Here is a 24,039-nt window from a genome sequence, read left to right as displayed (position 1 = left end):
GGTCCCGCCCCCAGGAGCTTCCAGCCAATGGAACCGGGCCGGAGCCCGGGACGACGCGGGCGGGGACGGCTTCCCGGACCTTTGTGTCCGCGCGCAGGTCTGGCGGGACCGTGGGACGCGTGGCTGAGGGGATCACGGCTCCCAGCCCCGCGTGGGGGCGGCATCAGTGCCTCCTGTGCTGCTGCTCTTGTCAGAAAGCTCCCCGGGCAAGTGGGAGAATCTGATCCTGGTGCGCGTCCGTCCCCTAACCCACCGGATCTGGACCTTGGCTCGGATGGGCTTGGGGCGATCTCGTAGAGCTCAAGGAATGTCAAGAAGAGGCCGAAGGGGAACGAACAAGCAAAGAACAGAAGGGAGGAAAAAGAGAGGAAATGGAAACATCAGGAAAACGCAAAAAAAGAAAGAAAACGAGGGAAAGCTGTTGACTTTTTTTTTCTTTTATGATTGTTTTTGTTTCACTTTATTCTTAATGTCCCCTCCCTCCTTGAATTCTCTGTCTTTGGAGGTATCTGATGTTCCTGGCATTTTACAGGCGAGGAAACTGAAGCACGCAGGGAGAGAGGTGACATACCACCCCTGTCACAGCAAGTCGGTAGCAGCCCCTGAATGCGAGTCAGCCCTGGGCCCAGACCCAGGTTGGTAAATGAAAGGAAGGGAAGTGGGGAGGTTTCTGTAACTGTCCTGGGAGCACAGGGTCCAGGAGCCAGGAGACGGGGTGACTCTAGGGTCTCTGCAGGAGCCCGCCATCTGTCTCCCACTCATCTCCCTCTATTTCTGTCCCCCAACACCCCCTGAGGAGCACACAGACCACTGAAGACAAAATGTGAGGACAGCTGTCTACAAGCCAGGAAGAGGGCCCTCCGCTGGGAACCAGGTTGGCCAGTATCTTGATCTTGGACTTCTCGGCCTCCGGGCCTCCGGAACTGTGATAATTACATTTCTGTTGTTTGAGCTGCCAGCCTGCGGTATTTTGTTAGGGCAGTCAGAAGAGGCAAAGGCTGTCCCTCTTTCTTCCTTCTCCCCCCAGATCCCTTCTCTACTTCTCAACTACTTGAAACCTCAGAATTTCACACCTTAGTTTGGTCAGTTCTGGTTTGTAGTTACTCACTGAATGTGTGTTCTTCATGCTGGGCTCTGTGTTTGGTACTGAACACTCAGAAATTAAAGTACCCACCCAGTCCCCCACCTCAGAGCAGCTGCAGCCTGGTAAGGTGGCAGACTGGTCGATAACCAGTAACAAGGCTGTCGTGTGGTTGGCTGGATAAGCCTGCAAGGCTCTGAGTGGCCCACCCTCAGGCCAATCAGACAAGTCAAGTCTCAGGGAGAAGTTCTCTCCCAAATTGCTGTGGCTTAAGTCTCCTGTAGCCAGTGATATCTGCCTGCCGCGCTGGCCCTGTCTGATAGCACCGGGCCTAGTGACAAGCCTTGAAGCCAACAGCTAATGAAGAGATCTAGCCTAAATTTTCTGCCCAATAAGGACCACTCAGCCAGCCAGCCAACTGACAGATATTTATTGCTCATGAGCTCTGTCGCAAGCCCCTGGACTAAACAAATACTCACATTGGCCCTGCGCCTTGGAGTATTACTACATTCTTTGGGAGCAGATGTGAAACCAGGGATCACACAATGGTATAAAACCCCACTGTACCCACAGCAGGGACAGTCACTATGCTGGAGGAGCCAGTAACGGCTTCTCTGGGAAGTGCTAATTGACCTGAGATCTTCCAGAAGGTCAGGAATTAAAGGAAAGGACATTTCCAAGAGAGGTTAAATAGCATGTGCAAAGGCCCTGAGGGTGAGGGTGATGGTATCCACATAAGAGCTTAAAGCGGGGATGAAATGGAGACTCCTCCATTCAAAGTGGAGCTCCCATCAACCTCCTGTCCTCTTTCTTCTCACCATGACTTGGGCCTGCACTGTCTGACCAGGGGCAGTGGCCTCCACCCGTTCCTTCTGCCTCCCCCAATTTCATGCCCATGCCTCCAATTTTCTGTGCAGCAGCCAGAATGGTCTTTCAAAATCTAACCATTTTTAAAGAAAAAAATTACTCATAATACTTGTTAAAACAGTAAAGCAGACTTTATTCAGGACTGTCATGGTAGGTTGGGGGAGCACTGCAGTGGAGGGAGAGAGATTGCACTCAACTCCAAATACAACAAGGGAAAGTGGGAGTTTATAGCCAAGGAGGAGGGGGGGATTACTAAGAGGAAACATCTGTGTTGGGGGAAGATTCTGGCCAAACTGGCCTAGCAGGATTCTTGCAGAAAGCAGGCCAAGGTGATCAGACATCACCGGGGGGTTGGTGGGAGATGAAGAATTTGGTCAAATATCAAGGGTGGGGGACTCGGGCCAAACCAACTGGACAGAATTCTTGCTAAAACTGAACTGTACAAGGACAAAGACAGGAGCCCAAGGTCAAGCCCAGTCAAGCACAGGGTTCAGAGGAGCCTGCCTGAAGTTTGGTCAAGAAGAAAATCTTTAAAAAAGAAAATAAAAAGAGGCCCTGGCCGGTTGGCTCAGCAGTAGAGAGTTAGCCTGGCATGTGGAAGTCCTGGGTTCAATTCCTGGCCAGGGCACACAGGAGAAGCACCCATCTGCTTCTCCACCCTTCCCCCTCTCTTTCCTCTCTATCTCTCTCTTCCCCTCCTGCAGCCAAGGCTCCATTAGAGCAAAGTTGGCCAGGGCGCTGAGGATGGCTCTGTGGCCTCTGCCTCAGGCACTAGAACGGCTCCTGCCACATTGGAGCAGCACCCCAGATGAGCAGAGCATCGCCCCCTGGTGGACATGCCGGGTGGATCCTGGTCGGGCGCATGCGAGAGTCTGTCTGCCTCCCCACTTCTAACTTCGAAAAAATTAAAAAAAGAAAGAAAGAAAAGAATCTTTGACACCATTTCCCTCCCATGCTCAGAACCTTTCAGTGACTTCTTATTGCTCTATAAACAAAATGCCAACTCTTCTGCTGTAACACTGCAGATTTGGCTTAACTGAATATAAGAACACTCCAATAAGAAGCTTTTGCAAGTGGGAGATTTATATCTGTCGAGTTATATGTCTCGGTGGATACAGCAGGTCGACAGTCCTCAGAGGACTTGGATGTCTCCTATGTGTGTTCTTGCTCTATCATCTGTTGGAGACTGCAAGCTGACTGGGTCCTTGCGGTTTAGATTTTGGGGGGACCGAGGTGTGGGGGACTGGCAGTGGGCTGACAGTCCAACCCCCCACCTCACTTGCCACTTTGTTTGTTCTGTGTTGGTTGATTTCAGTTATAATGCAGGGTGGGGGGATTCCTGTTTAAGCCTTAAAAGGATTCCTGTTTATGCCTCAGATGTGTGATTTTGTATCGGAAATGTCCTTATTTGCACATAGCTCTGCACTATATAATAAAGCAAACCCGGGGCTTTGCTTCTGCTCTGGTTTGTATCAGCTTGCAGAGGCCTCCCAACCCCATCCTTTTTTCTCTCTGAGTTTATTTCTTCATTCCACACCATTCTCACTCAGGACCTGGACAGTTACTAGCCGCGCTGGTTCGTGGCAATCATCCTAACATTTGGCTTCCGGCCTCAGGGTTGTCTAATGGGCCAAAGCAGCTGCTGGAGCTCCAGCCATCACACATCAGCATGTTTATTAAGTGGGCGGAGGCAAAAGAGTGTCTTCTCAGCTCTCAAGTCTTAACACTATTGCCTAGAGGAGCCCACCACTCTCTAGACTCCCCTTAGAGTTCTCATCTAAACCTCTTATTATTTTGTCTGCCAGTTAATTTTGTCCCCCAGTAGAACATAACTTTGGGAACACACAACATTGTCTACTGGGCTTAGTTAGCATGCATCTCCAGTGCCCGGCCTGCACAGCGTCCTTGAAAGCAGTCTTGAGTCAGTGACGGAGTACATGAATGGATGAAATGACTATGTGCTTGAAGCAATTTCTTACCAAACCCCTTTTTTTTTCTCATCTCCATAGAAATGCTGACCTGGGGAACTGGAGTGACTCTTCCTTGGTCCTGCCCAGGACTTCCTGGAGGGCTTCCTGTAGGAAATGCCAAGTGGAGTCTTAGCAGATGAGAAGAACATTCCAGGCAGGGGATTGGCATAATTGAAGACCACCTTTCAACCTCACAGCTTAAGGAGGTGCTACCACCCCCACGGGTGGTGTTTTGGGAATGTCGTAGGGCCTCCAGAGTCATCCAGCTGACTCTGGGGCACTCCTGGCATGAAGAGCAAGAGGCCATGGTTATGCAGGTGATACCGTGCTGGGCAGGCTTACCCAGTGAAGACTCGCCCACATATAAACAGCTTCCAGCACCCCTCCCTACACCTGTCAGTAGAACACTTCCTAGAACTGTTCCCCTGCCCCACACACACGCAGGCCCCCCACGATCAGCATCCCCCAGACTGGAACATGTTACAGTGGATGAGCGCACACTGACATCATCACCCCGCGCCGCCCCCACAGGCAGGCCCACCCACTCCATCTGTTCCCGCTCAGCTCTCAGGGGTGTTGCCCCGCTGCTAGGGTCAGACAGATATTCTGTGGCATTTCCTGTTTCCTTCTCAATCTTTCATCGTTTTGAGAAGCCACTGTTGCCTGACCTGTGGTGGCGCAGTGGATGGGGTGTTGACCTGGAACGCTGAGGTCGCCAGTTCAAAACCCCGGGTTTGCCTGGTCAAGGCACATATGGGTGTTGATGCTTCCTGCTCCTTCCCCCTTCTCTCTTTCTCCTCTCTCCCTAAAAATGAATAAATAGCCTGACCTGTGGTGGCGCAGTGGATAAAGTGTCGAGCTAGAAGCGCGGAGGTCGCCGGTTCAAAACCCTGGGCTTGCCTGGTCAAGGCACATATGGGAGTTGACGCTTCCCGTTCCTCCTTTCTGTCTGTTTGTCTCTCCTCTCTAAAATGAATAAATAAAAATATTTTTTTAAAAATGAATAAATAAAAATAATAAAAAATTAAAAAAAAAAAGAGAAGCCACTGTATATCTTCTGGAATGTAGATCGGTAAGTGGGGGGAGGAGGGGCCCCCCCATTCAGCTGTGTTGAGCTAGGTGGGCAGTCTCTGGGGACAGAGGGCTAGTGCCTAGACTCTGCTGACATCCTGACCTGGGGGAACTATTCCCAGCATGCCTCTTTCTGGTCATTACACCAAATTAGGGGATCCTCCTCCCACCCTGAACCAAAGCTGGTGCCCCTGCAATCAGCGTGTCCTCTCTATCCGCCGTCATTGTCTTCATCAGCCTTTTCCTGGGAGGACGGTGTTTGGTGTCGGCTTCCCCACTGAGGTGTGAGCATCCGGGCAGGCACCTCGTCTGCCTTGCTTCATTTCCTAGGCCTGGCGCCCAGTAGATGCTCAACAAGTGCATGTCTTCTTTTTGTCTGTTTGCTTGCTTGTTTTTAAATAAACACATGTTGAAGAAACAAGGGCCTATCACCGATGAGGGACCAAGTAGATGACTCAGTTTCCCCTTCTGTAAAATGGCGCTGGAAGACCCTATAGTTGAGAGGAAGCTGAAAACTTCACTGAGCCCGGGGTGGGGGCCATGGAGGGGTCCAGCCCTCTGCCTGCCCCAGGTGCCCCTCCACATGCCTTTCCCACGTGGATAGGACGCACAATACCTCTGCATACCTACCTGCATGCACACAAATACCCCATGCAGAGATGTTCACGGACACGCACATTCTGCCCCCATGCAAACACGGCAGGGGAACATGCGTAACCACACACCCTCCCCATCCCCCAGCTTCCGGGGCTCCCCCAGGCCCCTAGAGCTTTCTCAGTCTAGAAACAGTGCCCACTCCTCCCCCAGGCAGGCCTCTGGGGCTCTGTCCAAGAGTTCTGAGGGCAGGGGGTGGACAGCAGCCACCAGGGACTGTCACCCTCCGTCAGGGGTGCCTGCTGCCCTGCCCAGGAGAGGGCCCCCACCTGCCCAGGAAGTGAGGCCGCACCTGCGGTGGGGCTGGGCTGCCTACGCTGGCCCACGTGCCTCACACCTCCCACCCCCAGCGGACCACACGCTGGGAGGAAAAGAAAGCAGACAGGGTGGTTGGCAGAGCTGGGAATTCCACTCGGAGAGGTTAGGGGACATCCCAGTATGACCCAGCAGTTCCCCACGCAGGGCTCCAGGCTCCCCGTGGGGGGGTGGAAACTCGCTGATGGGCAGGAGGACAAGGAAGGGGGGGCGGGGGGCTCTGGTGAAAACCCTGGCCCCTCAGCAACCCAGGCCCCCTCCCCACACACTTGCCCAATAATTACAATTACAGGCTCTGGCTGGTTAGCTCAGTTGGTTAAGGCATCCTCCTGAAACGACAAGGTTGCAGGTTCGATCCCTGGTCAGGGCACATGAGGGAAGCAACCAGTGAATGCATGACTGAGTGAAGCAAATGAATGCTTCCCTCCCCCTCCCCTCTCCCCCTTCCTCTCTCTGTCTCTCTAAACATTAATCAAAAAATTAAGCCCTGGCCAGATAGCTCGATTGGTTGAAGCATTGTCTCAAAGCACAGAGGTTGTGGGCTCAATCCCTGGTCAGGGCACATACAGGAACAGCTTGATGTCTCTCTGTCTCTCTCTAAATAATAATTACAGTTATGATTCCTTCCTCTGGGTTTCTTCCTTCTTATCACATCGCCTTCCTGAGAAGAGAGAATGAACAGGAAGGAAAAAAATGCCCCATCTCATTTTCCCCTTAAGCAGCCCTGGCTTCAGAGTCTTCCTTATTTTTCAAAAAGAAAGCATAACCCAGCCTGACCTGTAGTGGCACAGTGGATAAAGTATTGACCTGGAAAGCCGAGGTCACTGGTTCGAAGCCCTGGGCTTGCCTGGTCAAGGCACATATGGGAGTTGATGCTTCCTGCTCCTCCCCCTTCTCTCTCTCTTTCTCTCTCTAAAATAAATAAATAAAATCTAAAAAAAAAAAAAAGAAAGCATAGCCCAGAGAGGGGGAGTGAAGTGCCCAGGGTCACACAGCAGGAAAGAACCAGAGGGGTCTGCCTAACTCCAGGCTCTTTCCATTCCCAGGATGGCCTGCCCGCTGCCCTGGCTTTCATGCTTCTGCTTAATTTATTATTGTCATGCTTATTACTATTAGTGATTGCTAACTCATTGTAAGCTTTCTCCTGGCCAAGCACAGGGCTAAGGATTTCACGTGGGTTTCTTTCGTTTATTCTTCACTCAACAGATCTTTATTGAGCATCTACTATGTCCCAGGCACTGTGCTAGGTACTAGGGAGGGAGCTGGGAACAAAATCTATCAGGGTCCTGGTAGATTTATGGAGCTGGTGTTTATAGGGCAATGGACAATGATCAGGTAAACTAAGACATGAACCAGCCAATTCCAGGCAGAGGTGACTGGTGTCAAAATTGAACCAGGTGGTATGATAGAGTATGGCCGTCTCCTCTCGCCAAGGGAGCCACAGCACCCCCCATGAGGAGTGGCAGGTGAGCTGAGTTTGATGGTGAGAAAGGACCATGGGTTGTCTTGGGAAAGAGCATTCCGGCACGGGAACAGGGAGTGCACATGCCCAGTGGGCAGGATGGAATGAAGAGAAAGTAGTCATGTGAAGGATTAGCCAACAAGGTAAAACTGTCTTACTGAATTTTCATAACATTCATAGCTGGAAGGATTAACATTATTAGATCCATTAGGCAGAGGAGGACACTGAGGCCTCCTGGGGTCACACAGCTAGGAGTGACTGACTCCATGTTTTGACCACCTCTTTTCTCCTCTGTGCCAGGCCTTATTGGTGATGCAAAAGTTTAAAATAAACAATAAGTCCATCCTCCAGGATCCCTGAGCTTGGCACAGAACTGATGCTCACCAAAGAGGCCCAGGAAGAGCCCAGTCGAGTCTCAGGGCTCCCCCAAGGGCCCTGCGTGTCTGGGTGCAGAGAGACTGGGGTCTAACCTGGCTCCCCACAGCCCTGCAGTGTGGCCTGGTGCTGGCCTCCAGCCCCCTCTAATAACTCCTCATTCCTTCCAGCCTGGCTTGAAGAAGACCGGGTGGGACAGGAGTCCTCAGGCCCAGCACAGGGTGGGGACATCCTTAAGGGGAGGGTGGCAGACGCAGCCTTGCTCCATGGGTCCATGCCCAAAATAGAGACCTCTCACCCCAGCAGAGCCCCAAGGGATGAGGCTTATTCATGCAGCTTGGTGCTGCCCTCTGGTGGCCATGTCTGGGATGGTTGCGCCCAAGAGCATCGCCCATCAAAACTTTCTTCATTCACCCTCAGAGTGTCCCACGCAGTCACAGCAGCCAGGACCCTAATCCTCGTTGAGGAAGACCGTCGTCTGCAAAATCCCCAAAGAAGGCAGTCTCCAACTGCTCCCAAGATATCTCAAGTCTATACAAGGACTTTGGGTCCTGGAGTGTGATATCCACGGGATTTTAAGCCAAATGGCATGGGCTGCGACGAGTGGATCATGCAGCTTATTCATTCTTTCATTCACTCGTTCATTCACTCCCCTACTGACCTATTGAACCTATAGGTATTGAGCCCCTCCTCCACTCTAGGGGATGCAGTACTAGCCTGGGGATCTCAGAGGCTAACACGTATAGGGGTGTGGATGCCATGGGTATGGATGGGTAAGGAGATGGAGAGGAAGGAGGTCAGAAGGTCAGCTGAGGGGGGGCGGGTGCTGCTGGAGTCAGGCATTTCATTTTTCCAGGAAGATCGCCTCTTTGCAGGAATTAGCAAAGGGCTTCCTCAAGAGCCTTTCTTCCCCTTCAAGAAAAGAGGTTATTACTGTGCACAAGTCTACGGCAGCCGAGACGTAAGTGGCGCTTGGCTACGCCAGGCACCCCGGCCTGCATGCTGATTCTCTCGCGGTGTAGACGGCACCTGCACTTTCACCAGACGGCACAGCTGAGCCTGTGTTAGAGGCTCAGATAAACAGACTCACAGGAGACGTACTGTGTAGGGCAGGTTTCTTTTGCTCAAAATCGTTTTGAGAGATATATTCACCTTGCTGAGTACATCGATGATTCCTTCTTTTTATTGCTGCACAATGCTTGGTATAAATAGCCACAATCTGTTTATCCACTCACCTGTTGACAGATATTTGGGTTGTTCCTTAATTTTGGCTATTATGAATATTATCATATGGGTCTGGTTCTGAACATATTTTTATTTCTCCTGGGTAAAAATCTGGGAGTGGAATTGCTGGGAACAGGTGAGCATGTTTGTCTTTATAAGAAACTGCCAGTTTTCCAAAGCAATGCGTTGTTTTACATTCACACAAGCTCCACACAGCCTCATCCCTTGGGTATTGTCTGTTTTTTACATTTAAACCAGACCCTGGGCGGTTGGCTCAGTGGTAGACTATCAGCCCAGCATCTGGGTGCCCTGAGTTTGATTCCAGGTCGGGCAAGGGACCATCTGCTTCTTCACCACTCCCCTTTCTCTCTCTCTCATTCTCTTCTTCTCCCACAGCCATGGCTCAATTGGTTTGAGTACATCAGCCCCCGGTGCTGAGGATGGCTCTGTGGAGCCTCTGCCTCCAGTTCTGAAAATAGCTTAGTTGTGAGCATGGTACCAGGCAGACAGAGCATGGGCCCCAGATGGGGGTTGCCGGGTGGATCCCAGTCGGGGTATATGTGGGAGTCTGTCTCCCTATTTTCCCTCCTCTCACTTGGAAAAGAAAAAAAAAATTAAACCAGTTATATATATCTATATCTATATCTATATCTATATCTATCTATCTATATATATATATATATATGTATATATATGCTATTCCTATTGTGGAGTTTCTGTCTAGATCTTTTGCCCACTTTTAATATTGTATTTTTAAGATAACTATTGCTGAGTAGAAAGAGCTCTTTTATATTCTGGATACCTCTGCTTTTTGTCACACATACAGACTGTAAATATTTTTTTTCAGCTACCGCTTGCGTTTGTTTTATATGTGGTGTCTTTTAAAGAGTGGGCACTCTGAGCCCTGATGAAGTCATTTTTCAGGTTTTTCTTTTATGGCTTCTGCTCTGTGTCCCCTGTAAGAACTTTTGATATGTTATCACATTTGTTTGTTTTCCATTGCTTTTCGTTCTTCAGTGTTGCTTTCTTCTTGTTTACATACCTCTTTTTTAATTATAAAAAAAGATACAGTTCCAAAGTCAAACCAATAAAATTATATAGCTCCCTCCCTGTTTCCTTATAAAGTTGTACTATATTATATATATATAATCTTCATGTTTGTTTTTCTTAGCAATATATCCTGTAGTGACTATACCACATAACACAGGGAGATCTTCCTCTTTTTTTTTTTTTTTTTTTACAAGGACAGAGAGAAAGAGTCAGAGAGAGGGACAGACAGGAACGAAGAGAGATGAGAAGCATCAATCATCAGATTTTCATTGTGACACCTTAGTTGCTCATTGATTGCTTTCTCATATGTGCCTTGACCGTGGGGCTACAGCAGACTGAGTAACCCCTTGCTGGAGCCAGGGACCTTGGGTTCAAGCTGGTGAGCTTTGCTCAAGCCAGATGAGCCCACGCTGAAGCTGGCGACCTCGGGGTCTCGAACCTGGGTCCTCTGCATCCCAGTCTGACACTCTATCCACTGCGCCACCGCCTGGTCAGGCAGATCTTCCTCTTTTATCTTTTCTCTCTCTTCTCCTTTTCCCTCCTTCCTCTCCTGCCCCCCCCCCCCCGGACCTCCATCTCTCTCTCCTTTCCTCACTACCTCCCTGTATTTTGGTAGCTGAAGAGGAGCTAGACAATCATTTGGGGTTATGTCTATTTTCACTGCTGTCTCGAATAGTCTGGTGCCTGTGTCATTTGATTTTTTGGCTAGTCCATATTGTGGATGCATTTCTAGGAAAAGTCCTGCTGGGTCAATGGGTCCCGCATCGGTAACTCTGCTAGCAATCACCGAATCCTGCCTCCGCCCAGGCTTGCCATAACTTTTGGTTGCCGCTAGCCTGAGACGAACAGGCTATCCAGAAAATCCGCCCCCCCCATATTATGGCCCCATGAGAAGCCACATAGTATAAGTATACTAACCAAGCGTGTGCCTCTGCATGCACAGATCCTGGCTGGGCCTCGCCTGGCTGGGACCCCAGCTTAGACACTGAAGCCAGCCTGTGACCGGACACTACCCCCTGCAATTGGGAGCATCTATTCCAAGCTGTTCAGGCCACTAATCACGTCACAGTGACAATGCTGGCTTCATTCGCTGCACCCGGCTGAGCCCATTACTTGGGTTATGTCACTGGATCTCATAACAACCCTATAAGGTAGCTATTATTATCCTCATTTCACAGATGAGTAAGCCAGGGGATGGCTGGGTAGAGAAAGGGGGGCTCTGGCCCAAACTCACACAACTCAACAAGCAGGAGAGGCAGTTGTACAAATGTGTATATCACATATTTGTAGTACATGTCTACATACATGTATATACATGTGTATGCATATATCTGCACATCTGTACATATATAGATGTGTTCATATATAATGTATGCATATATATACGTGTGTGTATGTATATACACCGACCTACAGACAAGACGTGAACACCCTCATAGCTGGATCTCTGCATAGAGCAGAATGAACCCCTCAAAGCAGAATTGCGAGCTCTAATCAGCTCCATTACTCTAAGGCTCCAGGTCAGCTCTCCCGCCGGCCCTGCGAGCCACGGCCCCGGCTTCCACTCTGCCACAGCGTGGGACAGTGGACAGGTGCTGACAGGCCCTCTTCAGAGGTTCCTCGGACTGGGCACCTGGGGGTCCCCGCCCCTCCCGCAGAGTGAGGATGAAGCTCACCCCCCTGGCCATTGTGAGGACACACAGTCATAATGGCTGTCCACCCAGGGGAGGCCTGCAGCCCTGTCCACGAGCGGCCAGGCCACCATGAGGACTCCTGGAGACGAGGGCTCGGCCGCTCTGAGCTTGGGACCCGGCGTGCTCAGATACCGTTGCTAGAACAGAGGACCTCTAGGGAACCAAGATGGAATCATCCCCAGAGTAAGGCTGTCCCCGTTCAGGTGTCGGGGCTCGGAGAGGCAGGGCCCACGGGAAGCAGCCGAGTCATGTGTCTCCTTACTGAGCTGGGGGCTGATTCCAGTCCTCACCCTCCCCAGTCCTGCTGTCCCCCACCAACCTGGGAACACATGACCCAATGGGGACAAAGTGGGGCCTTTGACATCCTGTGCCCTCTCTTAAAGTGCCACAGGAAAATCGTGGACCAAAGCTAATGACTCCCGCAAGTATGTCCCGCCCTCCCATTGCCCACCCGCCGTGTGACCAGAGACGCCTAGGCTGACAGGGTGGGGTAGGGGTTCTGACCATGCTGACGTGACCTTGGGTAAGTCTCTGAATCCCTTTAAATCTGTCTTCTCATCTGAACACTGTCGGGAAGATGAGAAGAGACGACTGACATAGGGCTGGGCGCTTGCTAACTCAGAGATCAGAATGACTTTCTAACTCAGCGGTTCTCAACCTGTGGGTCGCGACCCCAGTGGGGGTCGAATGACCAAAACACAGAGGTCGCCTAAGCCATCGGAAATACATATTTTATTTAAAAATGTATTGTTCTAACTAGAGCCCTGGGCCAGATACTTAATTTTTGACCTTCAGTTTTTGTCATCTGTAAATTGGGTACACAAACCAGCCCCTGGTGTGGCTGCTGGGGGCACCGGGTGGGTATGAAACCTCTTCTTGTCCCAAGGAGTCTAGATGGTGGTGAGGAGTTGGGGGTAGGGTCCCTGTGTCCTGGTCGCTCCTCTCTGGGGAAAGGCACTGGGGGGAACCCAGGGGTTTCCCTCAAGTCATGGGGCCCCTTTCCTGGAACGGTCTAGTTCTTGTGCAAAGTGCTGTGTGGCTCCCAATGATGGGATCCCATCCATGGCCCATACTGTCGTTAAAATTATGGGGATCCCATCTCTCAGACCACACTCTGGGGACCCAGGGTCCCAGAATCCCTTGTCCAAACAGCCTTCCTCTTGCATCCAGGGCCTGTGTGGGGACTCCTCCTGGTCCCCAAGGGCCGGCCAAGAGCTGACTACTGGGAGATGATGAGGGACAGAGCTGGGTGTCCATACACTGTGAGAAGCCCCTTTTGGGTCAGGAGGGACCCAAATGTTGGGAAGAATGGAGTCAGACCTGGGGGCCCAAAAAGTCCTTCCCGGAAGGAGTGGCTAGGCTGTCGCCACTTTCAGAGTTGTCCTGACCAGCGGCAAGGGACACAGCACAGAGCAGCCTGAGCTCTGGAGGCGGACACGCCCAGTCCCATCCTCGACTCTGATGCTTATGTGTTGGGGGACCTCAGGCATGTCCCTTCTTCTCTCTGAGCCTAATCTCCACATCTGCAGAAGTGGAATAATGCCACATAGCTACCTTGCTGGTGTTTCGGCAAGAGTAAATGGCAGTGAGGGATGTAGTGTGTCTTCTGTGGAATTTGGCACATCAACGCTTCAGATTAAAAAAAAAAAAAAAGAAAGAATGCTAGGGTCCCGTGCTAGCATCCGTAGCTCCCTGGCACAGCCTCCAGGAAGGTCTTACATCCTACGACAATTCCAGCACCACTGGCATCAGAAATGCCTGGGTTCACCTCTCAGCTCTTCCATCCATGCACCGTACAACCACAGGCAACTTGGTTCATTCCGCTTGGCCTCGGTGTTCTCCCCTGTAAAATGGGTGTCTTCCTCAGGCTTTCAGCTCAGCAGCTGGCACATAGTGGGCCTTTAAATCACGGGTGTTTCTCCTTCCTCTCTCCCAAAGATCCAGCACCGCTGCTGCCACCCCAACTCCCCTCCCCAAGAAAGAAAAAAGAACCTCCCCGAGGCCCAGAGTTGTTCACACAGGTGAGTGCCCTGCCCTGCCTCCTCACCTTGCCCGGACCACTCACTAAGACTCTGCCAAAAGAGCACCTCCTCTGGAAGCCCCTTTCCCTGCCCCCACAGCTGCCAGGGGCCACCAGCACTTCCTCTGATGGGAAACCACTGGTGTGGGGCCTGGTACACAGTAGGTGCTCAGGAGATGTGTGTGTGTGTGCCGGGAGGCAGAATCCTGGCCCCCAGGCTGCGAAGGCACCACCCCACCCACAGATGCAGGGGAGGCAGACCCCAGGTGGGGCCTGGGCTTCGGGATGGTTCTACACACTTGCCAAGGAATTCGGGAGCACTATGAAGACTGAGCTGCTGGGCTGGGCTGTAACCCCCGGTGGGCTGAATGAAGATGGCGTCTTCGCTGTTGGAAAGGCCATTAGAGCCCGCGGGTCACCCCTTTCTAGCAAAAGGCAGTTCTATCCTCAGTTCTCTGCCAAACCAGGGAGTCCACACCCTCACACAGCAGGTTCCAGCTCTCCGAATCCAGCACGCCCTCACCCTGGACCCAGAAGCAGCCAAAGTCTGCCATAAGCACTCCCCGTGGCTCTGAACAAGTCCACCCGGCCAGGCCCTGAGGCTTCCGTCCGCCACGGCCGAGCTTCCTGGAATCGGGGCTTCCTGACAATAAATTTGGCCAACACCAAAGCCCATCCTTCTCTGCACACACACCCAAGAGTGTAGACATGGCTAAACCGTTTAAAAGAGCGACACACAGTGTTTTGGGCCCCTCTGTACAAATGCAAATGGGATAGACAAGAACACTCCAGGAAGGTTTGGGGATTTGGGGCGGTGCTGGGTTTTTGGTTGTTGCTGTTTTCAAAAATTAGGGGACATTTCAAAATGAATATGAAGCAATTAAAATAAGCATTTGATTTTTCTTATTGAAAACATCAGAAAAGCAATTGATAAGTTCAAAGAAAATTGTTCCATTATGCTAATGAGATGCAAAACCAACTTTTATTTCATTGGTGAAAATGCACCATACAAAAGGCTGAAAGTACTGGAGTATCTGCACGTTAATGCAGCTGCTTTACCAAGGGTGTCAGTCAGAGCTTTGCAACTGCCAGGTTGGAACCCAACTCTGGCTGAGTCAAACAAAAACCCGAGAGGGAGGAACACGCTGAATTGAAGTTGAGCCAGGTTTAAACCCAGAGACGCTCCGCCGTTCCCCCGGTCCCGCGGCCAGGGGACACGGGCTGCCTGACTGAAGGAGGCCCTGAGCCCTGACAGCTGGTGGCTGTTAGGAAGGGGACTGCAAGGGGGCGTGGGGGCCCATGTGGACAGTACGGGCTGCTCAGGGGAGCACGGAGCACCTGCAGAGGGGCACAGAGCATGGGGTCTTCCCAGTGGTGGCCGCCGGGGAGACGGGGAAGAGGCGTGAGGTCTGACGCCCGCCCCCTGCCCCCAAGCTTGGTTCAGCGGTGTGCCTAGGACAGCATCTGCCATACCGATGCGGTACCTGTGTCCATACTGCGGCAACTACATTATCACGGTGACCACCCCGGTCCCGGGGGTCCTCACTTGGCTGCTGTGTACGGGCATCTTCTTACTTGGGTGAGTGGGGGCCTTGACCATCGGCAGGGGAGGGCCCGCTCGGTGGGAAGGACAGGACCAAAAATGAGGGGCGTGCGGGCTTGGCTTGGGCTGGAGCGAGCCTGGCACTGCCAGCTCACGGCCCGCTGCTCCTGAGGCTGCAGGGGTTTCCTGGGCTGCTGTCTCATCCCCTTCTGCATTGACGGCCTGATGGACGTGAAGCACACGTGCCCCGTGTGCCAGTATGAGCTGTTCCGCTACCATCGCCTATGAGCCTTCGCTAAATAAACGTCAGTGAACTTCACCTGCTGTGTCTGTCCTGCTGGGGTTCCTCCACTCCGTCCCTGTCCAGGGCGCTGTGAAGGGACGGAGGCTGTGCCCACCTGCCCTTCCCCTGCCCTCATGTCCGGGGGAAGGCTAGGCTGGCTCAGAACAGCGCCTGCGCGGCCTCTCCGGACCCCTTAAAAATTATAGTCCATTGATCAGCTCCCCCTTTCCCATCAGCTCTAGCTTCTACATCCTCTCGTCAACACCTCTCTGCACCTCACCCCGTCATCTTCATCCTTCTTGCCACTCACTCTGCGTGCCACACCCGGCCCCACACCTGGCCCCCTGCCCTGCTGGGTTGACCAGTGACTTCCAGTTGCTAAGCCCAACATCCACCAGTCACTTTCGTTCTTGCTACCTGCTGGCTTCTCTGCAGCCTCTGACCCCACTCTGCTGTCCACCCGTACTGCACTGGTTCCCGGCCACCTCCTGTGCGCCCTGTCCGGACGCCCTGCCTGCTGATAACCCCATGGTCCCATCCCGGGTCTCTCCTCACATCACTCCTGAGGCTTCGTCCTCACCTGCATCCCAAAGCCCTCCCCTTGGATGCCTCAGGGGTCCTGCAAACCCAGCAGGTCTCAAGGCGACACCTTCCCCCTGGTGGCTGAGGGTGGCATGGCCACCTCCCTGCAGCCCTTCCTCTGATCCCAGATCCCTCCAGCCCCAGTCCCCTCCTTCAGCCCTCCTGCAGTCATTTCCTTCCCTTTGTTTCCACACCCTGGTCTCCCTGGGGGAGGCAGGAGCCCCTACAGGGCCCTGTCCCAAGTCTCACCTGCTCCCTCCGGCTGTCAACAGTGACTGACAAGAGTTAGCTCAATGAATGCAGGTGACAATTAGGACCTGCAGTTCTGATCATACCAGAGACCTGCTAGAACTCGCCGTTCTCAGGACCGAGTCCAGACTTAACAAGGGGTCAGCTGACGCCGTCGTGAGCTGGTGTCTGTGCCCATCTCCCACGGTGTTGCTGTCTGTCCACCATGCGTCGACTCCTCCCTTTGCTGCCTCTCCTCTCACTGTTCCTCCCAGTCCGGCCCAGCAGGGGTCTCATTCCTGGGTCCCCTGTTACCTCCCCAGGCGGGTTTATGGGAGCTAGGAAGGGGAAGCAAATCGTCCCAAATCTCTATCCCCACCCCCAAGGAGAGGTTTAATCCTTATAATCCCTTCACGGTTAAGCTCAGTAGCTATCCTGTACCTCAAAGGCAACTATGCAGGAACTTGGTGGCCTCTTAGGTTAAAAAGCCCCGAGGTGGCTTAGGAACAGGAGCCCTTGGGGGTAAAATGGAGTCTTCCTGGGGACCAGGTCAGGGGTGGATATGAGGAAAGGAAAACCCAGGGCACAGCTAAGGGGCTTTATTTGGCAAAATATAAAAAATAGGATCCCACCGTGGCGCTGGCTGGGTAGCTCAGTTGATTAGAATGTCGCCCCGACACGCCTATGTTGCGGGTTTATCCCTGGTTAGGGCACGTACAAGAATTGATCAAGGACATAAGTGGGATAACAAATCCATGTTTCTCTCCCCCTGCCTCCCTCTCTCTCTCTCTCTCTCTCTCTCTCTCTCTCTCTCTGAGTCAATAAATAAAAATTTTAAGAATGATCCCACCCATCTTTTCAATTAAAATGATTTTCATAGAGAAGGGAGAAGGGGACTGACAAGAATTAGGAGGCAGAAGAAAGTAACAGGAAGAAAAGGGCCTGTGAAGCCCATTTTACTCATTAAAGTGTGGCAGGAGGCTGGCTGCCAGGCCCCCCTAGCTGCACAGCCAACGCAGAGTCTGGAGGAGGCCTGTCCGGGCCCGGGAACTAGACACGCAGCTGGAAACGCAGCCCGTCCACCCAAGAACACAGCAGTGGGTCAAGACATAGTGTTGGGAAACTCTGTGTGTGTGTGTGAGAGAGAGAGTGAGAGAGAGAGAGAGAGAGAGAATGCACACACGTGCGGAGCTGACATTGTGGAGGCACTGAAGCATAGGGTAGCCTTTTATCAAGCTGCCTTCAACGGGCCGAGAGGCTTCTGGAAGCCTAAACAGGTCAGGTGAGGGCCACTGGGCCCATACTTGCCGTGACACCGCTAACAGCGCTGGCAAGTCCTGTGCTGCACCAGACGGGGCTGTCACACCTGCAGGGATGACAGATCTCTCCAGGTCTGCATGTCGGCCCCACAGGCTCCGCGGCAGCTGCCCTCCACCATCAGGCGCTCCCGTGCCCTGGAGAACCAGGAGCACCAACTCCCGAGCACGTACGAGCTGTGGGACTGAGTCCCGGGGGCCACGTCCAAACACAGACCCACTTTAACAAGACTAGGATTACAGTGAAGGGAAAGCACCTGACAAACCAGGCCCCCCACTCCTGGACACTGAGCTCTAATTTATAATAAAGCAGGGCAGAATGGTGGCAAATGAACCCAGGAAGACAGGTGGCCACCATCTGGTTCCATGCTGATAGCGAGACCACACTGTCCCAAACAAGGCAAGACTCATTACTGAAAGAGAGAGGGCGTCCTGGAGGACAGGATGGCCCCACTGTCCACCACTATCCAGGGGAAGAAGTCTTGGCCGGGAATGTGGCCAGCCACTGGGAGGAAGTCCACGCCTCCGCAGAGGTGCCAGGTGTTGCGGATGATGGTCAAGGGCACACATGGCTGGAAGTGGGTACAAAGAACCTGACTCCAGGCCGACATTCTGATCCCTTGCTCACCAGGCAACTTGCTGGTTGACAGGCACAAGCATTCAGTCCTGTGACAGTGACATCTGTGGCAAGTGCGGGGCCACTGCGGCACCCCATTGGTCTGCCTGCTGCCTAGTCGAGTCCCAGGTCATCCTTCACCGGCTGGCTCAGTCACCACTGCACCTCCAAGGTCCCGCTGGCTCCAGGCAGCACCTTCCGTGAGCCACAGAAAATCCACCTTTCAGCTTCTTTTAAAAACTCTTAAAGTCCAACTACACAGGATCCCTGTTCAGCAACCATGACACTGGACAGAATCTGTCCCCTCAGCCCAGCCCCACCAGTACCAAGAGCCCCCAGCATCCTAGGGCGACCTGTCACTTCCTCAGACATCTGGGCCTAAATCAGTTTCCATTTCTTAGTCTTTCAGTGTCTGCAGCCTGGGGTGCATGGGGTCACAGCCTTTCTGCTTATGCACACCTGTGCTCAAGGTTTGTCGCTGCACCAATTGGGAGCTGCCAAGCGTGGACGCATGTCCAGGCGGGCCCAGGGCTGAGGCTCCGCAGCTCCCATCTCAGAGGACAGCCCTTCTCCTCCTCTGCCAACCCCAACCCCCACTGTAGAAAGGGTTCTGAAAGGGCTGAGGGTGCCCACTCCTCACTGGTGGGAAAGGCGACAGGCCAGCATCACTAAGCTAAGTGATGTATGAGCTAAGCTTCATGGGGGCTCAGCATGTTGGTTTTTCTCTCAACACTCTATTGTTACATTTTTAAACACACATCAAATCTGGCAGAATCCTGGGGTCACCACCCATATTATGCCCAAATGATCCATCCACTGATGCTTCTCGGCCTCTGCTGTGGGCCAGTGGCCCCCTGGAGTCCCGATGCATACACACCCTTCCTCCGGAAGTGCAGACTCAGCTGTGCTCTGACCACTCTAAATGCCCCATGGACCCGGCTCACTAAATAGCAAGGACGGGTCAGCACAAGCTCCCATTCCCCCGGTGAGGAACAAGGCACAGGGAAGCGGGGAACTTGGTCCTTGCGTGACCTCGTTCCATCCAGCCTGTGAACATCCCTGAGGGCTCTGCTGACGAAGGGTCAAGAGAGCTCGAGCCCCATGCTTAGTGTTTCAAATACCGACTCCACAGCTCATCGCTGGAACAAACTACAAAGGGAGGAAAATTTGGTTAGAACAGCCTAGCCAAATGGTAGACCAGTGATTTTCAACCCTTTTTTCATCTCACAGCACACATAAGCTAATTAATTACTAAAATTCTGGAACACACCAAAAAAAGTATTTTTGCTGACCTGACCAAAAAAGGTTATAATTTTCATACATTCACACTAGATAACAATTGTGTTGGCAATCTAACGGAAAAAGAGCTCAGTGCCTTCGATTTGTCAGGTATTGGATGTTTTAAAAATTCTGGCAGCACACCGGTTAGGTTAGAAATCACTGTGGTAGACATCAGCCACCTGTGACAACCTGAAGTTCATGCGCTCTGCCATTTAGGCCACATTTCGGGTACTCAACAGCCATACGTGGCTCGTGGCTACTGCACAGTGCACAAGAAAAGCTGCCACGGCAGACGAGCCTGCACAGTGCCTGGTCACAACGAAACGGCCAAGGCTGGCCAGGAACGCTTAACAATTACCCACGAGGCAGACATGGGGCTCTATGGTTCTAACTCGCTGCATCTGGGAATGTCCTGTGAGGGGCCGGGGCGGGCCCCACGCTCCTTCTGACACACCTCCTTCGCAGTGGCCATGCTGCTAATCCGGCCGCTGGCGCCCACCAGGAACCCCCACAGGTGCACCTTCTCCGTCTAGTCCAGGGGTCGGCAAACTGCAACTTGTGTGTCTTTATAAATGAAGTGCTACCACGTTCGGCCTTGTCCATCCGCTGAAGTGCGTCTGCAGCTGCCTTCAGCCTCCACGGCGAAGCTCTCTAGTCCCGTGAAGCACCATGAGGCCCTCCAAGCCAAAAGCATGTCGCACTCAGCTGGCACAGGTGGCTTTGGTGAACGACAAGAAATCCCAACCCCACATACCACCCATGCCACATCTGCCTCACAGCCAGGTGAGGAGAGGCACACATGAGGTCAGCTCTGGTTAAGGCCTTGCTTAGGAAAAGGATTCTGGACACAGCTTTTCTCCCTGCAGTCACAAACTCTGGCCCCGGGTCACCCTCTGAGGGACCTGCCTCACAGGGGCCTCTGCAGCTGATGCTTCTCCCTTGCGCTGCGTTACATGCCAAAGCCACACCTCCCAGCGTGGTACAGATTGCAGCTTTTAAAACATCAGTTATACATATTAATATGGTAATACTTGCAAACACGTGCCTCGCTTCTTGTGGGATGTGGTGGTCCCCAACACAGTCGATTTGAAGCTCTTACAGAGGCCAGAAATCCATTTCATTTCAAAGGTGGTCCCCACACTGGACTAGCAGGGACATCGGAAAGGTGCCCTGGGAACTGCCATTAAATAGGTGACAATGGCAAGTCCTGTTCCCTACTTAGAACGCTTTTAAATTCTAAAATGCAACCACCTTTCACCCTAGCCAGGTGGCTCCATGGTTAGAGCGTTGTCCTGAAGCACCAAGGTCACAGGTTCAATCCGTGGTGAGGGCACATACGAGAAGCAACCAGTGAGCGCGCAACTAAATGAAAAAACTAAGTGGAATGAGTTGATGCTCCCCCCTACCCCAACCAAGTCAATGGAAATAGCAATAAAGTAAAACGCAGCCATTTCGTCCAGCACACTGCTTCCGTGTGCGCGGGTGGTGGGCCCCTCGTTCACGCACACCCCAGCTGCCAAGGATCCACCACTCTAGGACTGAGGTCACCACGAGACACCGACATCTTGAAGGAAGAGGATGAACACCCTGGGGGTTCAGAGTGATGTTTGAAAGGCACTGTCTCCATCCCTGCCCCCCCCCAATCAGTTTTATGAACTTAGACTCTTGACACCGTAACTCAGAGTGGATGGAAAGAAAAGGCAGCAGATGCCACCCACCCACATTGTAAAATCAATCATTTAAATAACTTCAGGGAGAATTCCATCTGTCACCTAAAACAACGAACCTACCCTTAGCCAAAACCTGAAACAAAACACTTGCCACGTTCACTGGAAGACAGAGGAACGGCACTCTATGCGTACACTCCACAGTGGGAGTCTGGGGTCAGACCAGACCAGAGACCAGGAACCATGTGCTGGAGAGGCGGGGCCACAGTGGCAAGCCACACGGAGGGCTACGGCCACTCCAATGCTGACATCCCCTAACTGCGCCTTCCACCATTTTGATCATATTCCCAGTCACCTTATTAGTGCATGGTTCCCACCTGGAAAACCTTTTATTTCTTCAGCTTAAATGAGCCTAGTAAGAGGTAAACAAACAAACAAAAAGAAGCGAAGCCAGAACATTAGCAATACTGAAAATGGGTGGGGGGGGGGGGATATCTTGGTAAAACCTTGTTATAAATGATGAAAAGGTTTTTCCCAAGCCTTTCTGGGGAGAGCAGAAAACTTCCTCAACTTCCACGTCACTGCATTATAATTTTTATAGAAAATTTTATTCAACATACAACATTTTCCAGCAAAAAGGCAATATACAGGAAGAGTGGGTGTACACTGCTGCTACAGAAACGAACAAAAATACCGGGAAAGGCTGAAAAATAAGTGTGATTTGTTGATTCTATTTTACTGCACTCGAAACTAGACACGCAGCTCGCATTAGCTCCAAAATAAAAGGCCTGGACCGAAATAAAACCACACACAATGAATATCAACATCAGTGAGTCACTTGTAGATTCACCCAACAGAAGTCACCTCCTCCCAGCAGTAAATTGTACATGTCCATTCATTAAATATACAATTTCATTTTTCCTGTTTTTTTATTTTATTTTAACTTTTTTACAAAGTCAACAGCTTACTAACCACTAGTGAGCATGCCCTCTTTGCTAAAAGGCTCTCCATTTTTTTGTTCCATAGGTTCCATTTTAAGGAAATTCTATTTATAACTTTTTTTCACCTGCTCGTACGAACTTTCACGATCATTCAGTGTGCCAAGACAGTACAGTGCACCCTAACTGTATTAACAGTGCTTCCCATTTAATAAAGACCCCAGCATGTCTGTCAGGCTGTGTTCAGTGCATCCACTTTGCAAATGGGCTGCAGAGCAGTGGTGGCTGATGGAAGTGAGACGAGTTTATGAGAAAGACCCGGGCAGCGGGGGACAGAGCCGAGGAAGGGGCGACAGGACACGCAGTGAAGGAAAGAGCGCTATTTATTAGCTTGTGAGTGTCTCTGTTTTGTCTTTACAGATGCACAAAAGGTCACTGAAAGTGTAAAATACTCCAGACGAGCCTAAACATAAGAGTGCCTAGCTGCGGGCGGGGACCAGGACCCCGAGGCAGCCAGGCAGCTTATGCCCACTAGACACAGACTAGAGACCTTTCGCCAGCGCCACGCCTCCCGCTTTTACTCTTCTCCCCATTACGCTGACAGTTGCCTTGCATCGTGGTTAAAATAAAATAACTCTCATTGGCATCCAAGCTTTATAAAAACACCTTCATTTTGCTCAAAAAGGGCAGTCAATAGATACAGAGAAGCCAAACTGAACAGCCTCAACAAAATAAAATTAACACCAGCAGCAAATCCTCTTGCTGAAGACTTCGCTAGAGCGCACAGGTACCAAGTTCTCGCTGTTAAAAAGGGGCACACCCACACGCGGTCCTCGCCTTGCACGCACGGGGTGAGGAAGTCAATTATGGATTTTAATGGCCTTTTCAAGGTAAGTGTAGCGACTTCTCTTTGGGGCTTTGTTGAAGTGGTCGAGCCCTAGCCACGGCCGAGGGTGAGACATGTTACCTGGTGGGGAGAGAGGGGCAATGAGACCACAGAACAAGTACCAGGAACCCCGCACCAGGAGTGGCCAACGTGAACACATGAGCAGAGCTGGTGCCTGGCAGGGGGGTTCAGTGAGGCTGGGTTCCTGGGTGTTTGCGCACCCAGAGCTGGGGCACCCACACCCTGACTCAGTGTCTAGTGGCTTCCACATGCAACACTGTCAGAGCTGGCCACTCACACAGAGCCACCCATACCTTGATGTTGGAACTTAGTTTTTTAGCCACTGTGTAATGCAAGCCACACGCTTTAATCCTTATGAGAATTCATGGGTTATGGCCTGCTGTTCCCCCTTTGACAGATGAGGTGAGCAAGCCCAGGTCGCCCCGCTGTGGAAATGGAAGTGGTGGCCCTTGACCAAGGGCTCTCCACCTTGAGCCACTTACCACTTGCTTCTTAGATCTAACCTCACATGGAAGGCAAACTGTGGGAGGGCTCTTACCAGGCTGAGGTTCAAAGTCTTTCAAGTTTACTTCGTACTCATCTTCATTTATGTATTGGTGACGGCCCATCATCACAATGGCAAATTTAAACTAAAAGACAAAAAGGAAAACTCCTGCCATCAGTCCTGGATGTCAGCAAAACTCACAGCTCCGGCAAAGCAGAGACCTCTCACTATTCGAGGCTCCAGGTGCTGCCCGCTGAGCTGCTCACGCGCCCAGGAAGCGCGTACCTTCTCAAACTCCTTCTCTTGGATGTCCAGCAGACTCTGAATCCGCTTCATGACTTCTCGGAAATGCTCGCCCTATGGATGGGAAAGGACAGAGTGCTCACAACCCGGTGCTCACAGCCCACAGGG

The 24,039-nt window shown here is 51.9% G+C and overlaps 2 protein-coding genes and 1 long non-coding RNA gene across 3 annotated transcripts in view; 2 read left to right on the top strand and 1 right to left on the bottom strand.

Moving 5' to 3' along the window:
• Nucleotides 1-77: 77 nt before the first annotated feature.
• On the top strand, nucleotides 78-4,752 carry LOC136334565 (uncharacterized). The gene is made up of 2 exons (XR_010731181.1): nucleotides 78-874; nucleotides 3,958-4,752. It is a non-coding gene; the product is annotated as an uncharacterized lncRNA (long non-coding RNA).
• A 7,080-nt stretch (nucleotides 4,753-11,832) lies between these two features.
• LITAFD (LITAF domain containing) lies at nucleotides 11,833-15,614 on the top strand. The gene is given in 4 exon segments (XM_066276835.1): nucleotides 11,833-11,878; nucleotides 11,881-11,946; nucleotides 15,218-15,362; nucleotides 15,506-15,614. Coding segments are annotated over 4 exon segments (366 nt in total).
• Nucleotides 15,615-22,602: 6,988 nt separating this feature from the next.
• USP7 (ubiquitin specific peptidase 7) overlaps nucleotides 22,603-24,039 on the bottom strand; it is a 68,597-nt gene continuing 67,160 nt past the window's right edge. The window contains exons 29-31 of the mRNA XM_066274909.1: nucleotides 23,914-23,985; nucleotides 23,683-23,773; nucleotides 22,603-23,204 (exon numbers count right to left, since the gene is read on the bottom strand). Of these exons, the coding sequence (XP_066131006.1) occupies nucleotides 23,098-23,204; nucleotides 23,683-23,773; nucleotides 23,914-23,985 (270 nt within the window). The 3' untranslated portion in view covers nucleotides 22,603-23,097. The remainder of the gene's footprint in view (nucleotides 23,205-23,682; nucleotides 23,774-23,913; nucleotides 23,986-24,039) is intronic.

This window comes from Saccopteryx bilineata, chromosome 4 (assembly GCF_036850765.1).
Source record: "Saccopteryx bilineata isolate mSacBil1 chromosome 4, mSacBil1_pri_phased_curated, whole genome shotgun sequence".
Taxonomy (NCBI): Eukaryota; Metazoa; Chordata; class Mammalia; order Chiroptera; family Emballonuridae; genus Saccopteryx; species Saccopteryx bilineata.
Note: the sequence above shows the minus strand (reverse complement) of the source record. Positions and strands in the feature narration are given on the sequence as shown.